The sequence below is a fragment of the Corapipo altera genome, unplaced genomic scaffold, assembly GCF_003945725.1.
Source record: "Corapipo altera isolate COAL_440 unplaced genomic scaffold, ASM394572v1 22, whole genome shotgun sequence".
Taxonomy (NCBI): Eukaryota; Metazoa; Chordata; class Aves; order Passeriformes; family Pipridae; genus Corapipo; species Corapipo altera.
In genome coordinates this window covers 6,845,065-6,855,240 of record NW_020884886.1, presented here as the reverse complement: position 1 = coordinate 6,855,240, position 10,176 = coordinate 6,845,065, and the positions used below count along the sequence as shown (strand labels likewise).

At 41.8% G+C, this 10,176-nt stretch overlaps 1 protein-coding gene across 10 annotated transcripts in view; it reads left to right on the top strand.

Moving 5' to 3' along the window:
- Positions 1–5,314: 5,314 nt before the first annotated feature.
- Positions 5,315–10,176, top strand: part of LDB2 (LIM domain binding 2) — a 219,392-nt gene continuing 214,530 nt past the window's right edge. For 3 of the 10 annotated variants that reach the window (XM_027642860.1, XM_027642857.1, XM_027642858.1), the window contains exon 1: positions 5,316–5,634. In XM_027642860.1, the coding sequence (XP_027498661.1) occupies positions 5,503–5,634 (132 nt within the window). In that variant the 5' untranslated portion in view covers positions 5,316–5,502. Of the gene's footprint in view, positions 5,635–10,176 lie in introns of all 10 variants that reach the window. The other 7 variants (XM_027642855.1, XM_027642861.1, XM_027642853.1 and 4 more) reach the window with 5 other exon arrangements.

Genomic DNA, 10,176 nt, shown 5'->3' with positions numbered 1-10,176 from the left:
ACAAAGGGAGGATACTAAAACACACAGAGCCCTGGCTTACCACAGCTTAATCGAAGAGAGATAAGTCAGTTTGTCTGCTATATCTTGGTGAGTTTAGAAGGCCAATCAATGTAACATCAAAATACGATTTTCACAGCTTTGAGTTTGTTTCATGTTTATTCCCCCTGCTCTCTCTCCTGCAGGGGCTGTGTAGGTACTGGATGGGTAAAGCAGACACACTGCTTGGTCAGACATGGGCAGGTTTCACAAAGACTGCACTCGACATTCATAAAGTTTTCAGACAAAATTTAATATCCATTTTAACTGAGGACAAAGATGTTGCATACCTGCAGAACAAAAAAAAATATTTAAAATCCCTTTTGTGTTTTCATCAATTCAGAGGTACTTCTAGCATCATTGGTGAGTGCTGGAGCTGTAACTCTAATTTACTAGGATTAAATAGGGGAAGAAAATTCTTAGAATTTTCATATGTATTGAATTATTATTATATGTAATTTATGCAAGGTAGGTTTGTGTTTGCAAAAAGCCTGAAGCATTTAAAAGATGTGAACACTTCTTGCTGCACTATAAACTCTGAAACAGAGTAGTTTTGGTGGGCCCCACTTATAAATTTTATAAATCCTTCTGATAAAAATAATCACATCATTTATTACTACAGAAAAGGATAATTATCACGACCAAAAAAAAAAGTAATCTACATGGGAAAAAGCCTGAAAGTGTACATCAAGCTCAGTAAATACTTTAACAATGGATTGAACAGATTTATTTGGTTTCCTGTCCACAAATTATCTACGAAGGACAGTGTTTTCCGGAATATGTTTTTTATTTCAATATATTAATATTTAATGCAAACAAATTACAGTTTCTAGATTTCTTATAAATTGCAAGCATCTGGTACACTCTATTCTATAGCTATAGAAATTAATGGAAGTAACCTGAAACCTGTCAAAATCTTGTGCTTGAGCTCTGCAATTGAGTATATATTACAGATGGAGGGGTATTGCTGGTGGTTCTTCATTGTGCACCCCAGCTTTTGATAAGCACATTTCATTTAGTCACTCATGAGTATCCACAGGAAAACAGTTTTGTTCTTTTATCTAAGGTCACTTCATCAAAAGTCTCCAATACTATCTGGCTTTTCTATAAACAAAGGACAGTTTGAAAAGGTAGTTTTGTTATTTAAAAAAAATTAAAAATCATGTTTACTTGAGTATTTCTGCAGAAACTAATTTCAAGTATCTCTAGTTTTTAGCTCTTCATATGTGATGCATCTTTAACTATGATTAGTCTCTGCTTTTCTGCCTTTCAACAGCTACAAACCACCTTAAATATATCCTCGTAAACCTGATTATTGACAGAGACTGAACAGTCAACGCATACCAGGAATAAATACAGAAATTACACATATTTACAGCTGTATCCCTTTTCTGCATTATTATTATGACTAAGTGGTTATTAAAAATAGTTCAGCCTTCAGAGCTGCTTTGATTGTCAATTTGGCAAAGCAAGGACTGTGCCTTGGTTGCATGTGGTGCTTTTGGCAGTGCTGTGTTACAGGGCTGTCTGTGCTGCTCAGGGGCATGTGGGTGCCCTCGGGCTCAAGCTGTACAGGACCCCATGAGCCAGGGGCTCCAGCATGGACAGATGAACAAACCACTTTGGTTCATCCCTTCTAGCTCCCTGCTTTTGTCCTGGAAGAAGTTTCTGCTGTTGGTTTTGGTCCTTCTATTGTAGTGTAACTCGGGGCATTACAGGTGTCACACAGGTGGGCACAGAGAAAAAGAACTGCACCCTTCTGCTCCAAGCCCATGCTTCCCTCTGAGATGAAGGGAAATTGTCCTCCAGAACCGGCAGAGAAAGAGTCCTTGACTTGTGTGTGATCTTCTGTTTCTGCCCAGGAGAGGGCAATCCGGCACCCAGATAGCGGCCAGATCATCCCATCCCTCCTTTGGGGTGCGAGGGCTTAGTGCCTGGCCAGAGAGACACGAAACATAGCTCTGTCCCTGCTGGTGAGCTCTGATGGCACACTTCTGCCTAGCTCATTTTCCTTAGTTGGGAACCACGAGCTTGTGTCCCGGTCCTTCTCTGTTCTGATGTCTCCTTTCATGTCTGTGTGCAGCGCTCAGGCTGGGTTGGGGTGAGCCAACGCAGTTTGCAGGTTTGGGGACTGCGTTAAGTGAGGAGGAATCACAATCGTTCCCTTCTGGTCTCTCAGTGCTGGGGTAAGGTTCACTGCTTTGAGGTGCAGCAGTATTTGCATGTGCACACACCCATGTAAATGCAACTCTGCACATACTGTTTCCTCATCTCTTGGTAGCCACGCATACGTGCAAGCACAGGAATAGATGCATTGTCAGATTTGGGAAGACTAGTCTCTTCTTCTTTTTTCCTCCACCTCTTTTTTCCTCTGCTCACATTAAACTAATTTTCCAGAGTAAGGAATTTATTGACTGTACTAAATCTTGGGCTAAATATTTGGTTTTGACACCTGAGTCTCTTTGGGTAGCAGCTTGATGACAGTGGTATGGCAGTTTTGGAGCAGCCCAGGTAATGGGGCTGGCTACACGCCCCCTAACCCACTCCCCCACAGCACACACAAAACTTTAAAGGTGGCAGATCCAAGTGGGAATTGAGCTGACACACTGTCAGGATCCCTGTAACTTTATGTTCCTTTGATTCTGCCTTCTGTTTTACTGTTCTGAGCATCACACCAGTCTAGATGACAACAGGCAACTGGAAGAGCTGCCAGAGCCTGTAATTAGCAGGCTCCTACCCTGGGACTTGGTTCTTGCTGGTGGGCTGTAGGTGTTGGATAATTTGCCAGTTAATCAATGGGAATTATTAAAATATCACTGCATATTTTTGCTTTGTGCTAGACCTGTACACAGAAGCTCTTATATGGGGGTTGAGGGGAGTATCTGCAGTTCTCAATCATGAAAGCAAATCCTACTGCTCTTTCCTCCTCATTCACTTTCACTACTCCAAGTTTGTCCCTTTTTTTTTTTAACTTAAAGGAACTTCTTCCTTTCCCCCCACCAGCAGCCAAAATAAAAAATATTAATATAATGGCCATGTTTAACTTCTCGAAGCAGTGAATTTTAGCTTGATCTAAACGTCCTTAAAACAGAAACACTTTTCAAGCTATGCAAAATTCTGCCATTTTAATTCAAAAAGTGTGTCCCTTCTTGGGCAAATACGTTTTATTTTGGATTTGCTTTGCAAACAAAGTAAACCCCATAACTTGGTGGATTCTTGGTTGGGGTTTTTTTGACATTTATTTAAGAAGATGGTACTTCAGTTATAAAACTTGTGTATGTTAATGCTGTAACAGTAATTTTTCTGGCCTTAGGCTTTAAGGTGTCTGCTGGGATCTGTTATAGTACAAGATACACACAGGAAAGTCTTCTCCTAGGTGCGTAGCCATGATACAGGCTTCTTATAGGGCCAGTGAACCCTGGCAGAGCACTGTCACAGTCACCACAGAACTACTGAGCCAAACATTGCACAAGTTATTTATTAAACTCAGCACCTCCAGTAATGGTAACCGAGTGGCAGTGTAGTATTGCTACCTAGCTGGGGTGCACTTAAAGAGAGAAGTGAAATTCCCCATGTATTATCTGTTGTCTCTGTGTTTAGTGACAGAAGCTGTGGGAAGTCTGTAAAAGCAGCTCAATACGTCACTTCTTACGGAAACTGTTATTCCATAAGAGCATACAGAAATAGTTTTGCTAAACAGCTACTGGTACAGTAAAGATAAATTGTGATCCAGATCAGTGGTCAGTAGAATATAACATGTGAACTTCTGTATTTTATTCTGAAAAGAGAGATCAGATTTTCCAGACAGCCAAATGCCAGTGAAAACTGGGATTTTTCAAATACGTCTTACAACATTCCTGCATTCAGTCAGATTTGAATTACATTTTTGGCAGTGGGTAAAGTGGGTAAAGCCATATTATGATCAAATATTTTTTGGGATGATTAGAAAAATTTAGAAAAAGTAATGGCGCATGCCTTGATTTCCCCATCTGTGAAATGGGTGATCCTGCAGCGTTCATGCGGAGCACCCTGACTGAGAACCGTTGTGGCTGCAGCTGATTGTTATTCTCTTAATCATATTAGTTAACTAAATCTGTTCCTAGAGTGGTTCCATTTGCTTGAATGAATTTACATGAGAGATTAATTCAGCACTGTTTATTGTTGTTTTTACATTTATTCAATACTGTAAATAATGCCTGATACTTTACAGCTGTGTATGAGGACACAGTCTGTGCTTCAAGGCTTTTTCGTACAGGTAATTTGAAGGCTCCCCTCCTAAACCCTGCACTTTCCCATGGAGCAGATGAGACCCTTTTGTTTATTCTATATTTTGAGGACTTTTCTTTCACGTGGTATCCACTCCCAGCACTTTCCTGCAAGTATGATTCAACAGATAAAGTTCATCCCTCACCTCCAAAGGGCGATCCACTCCCCTTGCCCTCCTCTCTTCCCTCGGGACCCCCCCTCCCCAATGTTAGATATCCTTCATTGGCAACGCTCTCTAACCACTGCTGGATTTATGCCCAAAAATGATCCTGAAAACAGGGGCCAGTCTCCCACCTAGCTGCCACTGCCTTTAAGCCGGACAGCCGCTTCTAAAATGACCCATTTGTGCACTCCTGACCCCCGCAGAAGGGGACTGCTGGCAGTTCTCCGGGGGTCCCGCTCTTCCACCCGCCCCTTTGTGCTTTCCCATTTTCCGGGAGGTTTCTGCGGCTGGCATCTAAGTGCTCTCCATTGTGTGAAGTGTGGCGTGCGGGGGTTATGTCTTTGTGCAGGCTCCCCGGCCATCCCGCCGTGCCCCCGAGGTGCGGCCCCCCCCACCCCGCAGCCGCAGCCCCCGTATCGCGGCGCGGCCGCCCCGGGCGGGCAGAGCGGGCGCTGCGGGAGCCGTCGGGCGCGGGTGGAGCGCCGGCTGCCCGCGGCGGGATGGCCGTGGCCTGTGTTTATGTATTTTGTAGTAATCACATTTCTGACATTACCCGAGCGTGCTCCCGGCGCGGGGTGATTGGCTCAGGCAGCTTTTAAACCACCTATATGCTAAGGAGCCCGCTGCCGGCTCCGGGGGAGGGGGGGGGGCTACGGGGGCACGGCGAGCCCCAGCCCCGCACCTCTGCCCGCCGCGGGGGGAATGGTGTTTCTGAACTAGTCGGCGGCGCGGACAGGAAATGACCCCTCCAGAAACTGCTGCTTTAAAACCGAGCGGCGGTGCCTGAAGCTATCCAGCCTCCCTCTCCCTGTCTGGAGCCTGTGCGCTCCCGCTCCCGCTCCCCCCCCCCCACGCCCCCCCTCCGCCCGTCTCCGCCGGAGCGGGCTCCCACAGCAGTCCCCAGCCAGTGCGTGCAGCCTGGATGTGTGTGTGTGTGTGCGCGCCGCTACTTTGTACTGTGAAGAACACACAGCCCATGTGCTCTGTATGGATGTTGATGATACTCTGTGTAGCTTGAATCTCTGCAAGCAGGCAAGATGTCCAGCACACCACATGACCCTTTCTATTCTTCTCCTTTTGGCCCATTTTATAGGAGACACACACCATACATGGTGCAACCAGAGTACCGAATATATGAAATGAACAAGAGGCTGCAGTCGCGGACGGAGGTAAGTCCCCCAGCCTTGTTTTCCTGTGCATGGACCGTGGTAGGTTTCAGCCCGAATTCCAGCTGAAGCGTCCCACTAGACAGTGCAGTATATACAGGCATGAACCCTAATTAATTTAGTAGTTTAATTGGGTAATCCCTCATTATGTTTCCACGCAGAGCAACTCTTTGAGGAGATACCAGCTTAGGCTGAAATCGTGAAATTACAGTACAGCACTTCAGGGTTGATTGTAACGGTGGTCTCAGGAAATTTCTTTGCCTTAGTGTGTTGTTTGCTCAGGATCTGTCCTGCTGGCATTTGCAGCTATAATATTGCAAGGTATTGCTTCAGATTTTGCACAAAATTATTTCTGAACTGTTGCAGGTTTAGGGGGAGAGACAAACATTTCTCTGGTTTTGTTTTGTAAACTCATTAAAATTAAAAATTAATGATAACTGAAAACAGGAGCAGAGTTTTAAAAACTTATTCCTAGGGTACTCTTAAAGAACACATGCTTGGGACGACCGGCAAGAGAAATTTGTGTTTACATTTAGAATGCTGTTGCTTTTAGCAAGAGAGGTGGTCGGTTCGCTACTTTATCACATAGCTGTCAAAAGTATCCAATAATGTAAACTACATTCACTGTTGGTTATGCTTTGTATAATGTGCTAGTGGTTTATACACCCAGGCTTCAAAATCCAGATCAGCCACCACAAAGAATATACTGAATGGGAGGGGGAAATACTTCTGTCACTTAAAGAAAAAAAATAGTGGGGGCTGTGTCTTGTTATTTACATGGTAAAATAAAGCACACTTTTAAATTCTGCTGAAGTAAAAAGTGTGTGGCTGAATCAGGCTGGATTTCTGTCCATGTGTCTGTGTTTGTGCAGCAAACATTCTTGCTGCTGCAATTTTTCGTAGTAGTGTATTAGTGGTGCCCTGAAAAGACTTTTAAAAACTATTAATCTGCTATAGTGAACAGCTTTATATAACGACAAATATCTGCCAGATTCGTGCCATGAAGCATTGTAAAGGATCTCGTGTTGATCTGTTTGTTGTATTGTGATTCTTTAAGATAACATGAGGTTATAATAAAATAAAACACACATGTCTGAATTGTCAGCGTAGCCATGAAGAATCTGTGACGTTTAATGTATATGATACAGCTAACGAGATGTGACCTGCTTTCTGATTGGGTACCACCACGGGGTAACTGCTTTTCCAGCAGTTACCACTGCCAGACTTAAAACATTGCTGGGGAGTAATTGGTAATACACTTCGTGCTGGCTAAAAACTCCTAGTGGCTCCTTGCTCCCAAAATCACGGCAACTGTTTGTCAATTTTGCCCCAAGTTGTTGGTTGCAGAGGGTCACTACCATTTAAATAGAAAGAGCGGGTTTGTGGGGGTTTGTTTGTACTGTTCATTTGTCACTGTCTTGCAATTCTGTTCCTTGCATTCCTGTACATATTCATGTAATAATTTCTAGACTTTTTCGAGGGAAAAGAGCAAATACGTATCATTGAGTGATTTCTTCAGGGTTTTATATACAAGCTGCTCTAAAATCTGTCAGTGCTAATTTAGCCTTTTTACATATTATTTTAGTGGTACTTTTAATAATTGACTAGTCTCTGATTGCAACTCTTTTACAAATATTACACTAGAAGAAGTTTTTGAGGGACTTGTGAAACAACTTCCCCCGCCTTCATTGCTGAGGTGTGCTGAGTTAGACTTCAGGGCATTTAACTGCAGTTTTTGCTGCACATGTTCAGATGGACCATTGTGGGCAAAAAGCAGAAACTTACTCTTCCTTGCTAGGACTGCCATAGGTTTCAGCAGCATTTTACTTTGACAGACGATGTTTAGCTAATGAAGGCCTTATGCTCCAGCATTTCTTTTAGTTACTCAGAGTAAAAATTTTTTTACTGTGTGATTGTTCAGTGTTTACATTCCGGTTCTCTCTCTTTTTTTTTTTTTTTTTAATTTCTGAGCTCTGTGCTGTAAGCATTGTTATTGATTGAAACGTGTTTTCTAGCTAACTTCAGTTCATCTCATTCATCGTCCAATTAAAACGTCTCCTTAATAAAAAAAAATTATTGAACTAGTTTCCTGGGACACTTAGAGTCACTAGATGTAGACAGTCTGTAACGACTCATGCTGGCTTCTGGGGCAGGTCTGGAGTGGAAGTTTCATGTTAATTTTATGCAGTTCCAATCATTTTTGGGATTGGTAACTGAAGGCTTCTGGAGCATATATAACCAGCTCTAAATTTTTTGAATCCAGAGCCCTGTATGTCATGGAAGGAATGTGCTTGTGCTGTGGGTGATACAGGCTTACTGCATGAACGTTTCTCTTCAGGAAGTCTTTGGAATAATGTAGGCACTGGTCTCTGAAGGAGGCTGCTTGTGCTCTCTGAGCCCCAGGGGGTAGGTGAGCACAGGCAAAGCAGCTTAAGGGGAACGGAATAACAAAGAAACTCTCCAAAAGACTGGGGGTAGCAAGCCAGCAGATTCCACGTGGACCCAACTTGTGCAGAGAGCCAGTGCCAAGTGGAGATGCATTAAAAAATGGGAAACTACAGCTGTTATCCCACATATATCCGTGGAAAGCCTTTGGGATTTTCCTGGTTTCCTACAAAATAAAAATGTTTTTAATAATTCTTTAGAGTCAGATTCTCTACTGTCCCTTGCAGTGGTGGAAGTTCCGAGGCGGAGCAAAACATACATAATTTAATAATGTTGTACAGAGGATGGATGGAAAGGCTGTGGAAGGAGTATCTGTATGTCATGTCTATCTGTTTTCTCCCCTCCATCTGCTAGTCTTTGTAGTGAATTCCTGTAGCAACTCTCCTGAGCTTGCAGGTAGGTGAGAAACAATTCCAAAAAAACAATGGGCTCCTAGAAGCACCATTGGGGAACACACCAGTAAATGCCATTTCTTCTCCTGCTCTCCCAGCAGCAGGGTCGATTGTATGTTGAGTGTTGTAGAAGTGTCCTCAAAACAACTCTATGCTTGGGGACCCTTCCAGAGAAATCCATTGCTTCCACTCTGGTTTCTGTCAGCATTGGGTGGAAGGGAATAACAGTCAGTGTGAAGGATGTGCTCAGTGTATTAAGTGGACGAAGTACAGAGTGATAAAGAAAGGTCATTTAGATGCAACGTAACTATCTTTGTTGTTCTTGTTTTCTTTAGGAAGAAATGGAAGTCATGAAAGTAAAGAATTAGCAGCTTTAACCTGTGCTAGATGTGCAAACTTTTGCTCTCCAAACTTCTTATAACTTTATGAGCTCCTCAGACAGAACCTACAACTGCCTTTTTAAATTCAGGGTCAGTCTTAGGCGAAGAATTCCAATCACACCCAGGCAGGGGGTGGTTTTATGATGTAAGTACTGGCAAAAGTCCACCATCTAGCTAATTCTTATGTGATCTAAAGCAAATTACGGAGTCTGAGTCACTAAATAGTGTACAGGAACACCTTACCTTCCTTAAAAGTTGTTCAAAGAAATCTAATGTGGTAATACTTTTTTCTAAATCAATACATACTTTCTTAATAATACTTTGGGAGCATCTAGTGCCATTTTGTAATACATCAACAATCCTGATTTAAAGAAAAAAATGAATATTTAAATGCTTAATAATCTCTGGCAGATATAAAGATAAATCTTGCTTACTTCTCTCATAGTTGATTAACTTTCTGGTTAACCAAAATGCAGCTGTTTCCTTGCTCTGTGTGTGGTTTTAAGGATTTCATCACCATTCACTCAAACTCAGTTTATCTTAATATTTTTCTATCTGTGTTGGTTTACCATTTCAAGAAAGCAATCCTGTTGTGGCATAATCAGCAGTTTCTGAAGTTCTAGGTAGCAATACACAACATAGGTAAATTAGCGTAAATGTTTTCTCTGTTTTTCATAAAACTTGATGTTTAAAAAGCATCTCTTTTCCTCTTTGATGTTGTAAATCCTTTTCCGTTCCAATTTTTAATCATTTGAAAATGCTCACACTTAAAAGAAAACAAAAGGTGATTATATCTTGTATATAATTATTCAGTAACATTACAGTGTGCCATGGAGAGATCACTTAGAGCCGCTGACAGTTTAAAGTTTGAGGCGTTGCTTTATTGTCAGTAATCAAAGAAATTTATCAAGCCTTTCACTTGTTTATTTAGTCCCCTGTATTGTTAGAACTTTTGTGTATCACAATATATTAAATTCACCTGTATCTTCCTGTGTAACTACAAGAGATTATGCTTTACATCACCACTACATGCAAAACACAGTTTTCCCTCTGGCTAATAGAAAAATGTTTTAAGGGTGACTGGAGAGCTTGATTAGTAGCATATTTGTTTTAAAGACAACCAGCTTAATCAAATGATATTAAACTCCTATGAAACTAAATAGTGAATTTAACAAAGTAGAGATTTCATAATGGAAGAAAATGTAAAGAAAATGAAAATGAAAATAAAGGAGGATGTTATGGTTATTTAAAAGCTACTAAATGAACTGGAAACTTACACAGACATTCATATGCAACCAAATATTTAAAGCAAATCAAAGCAAAACAAA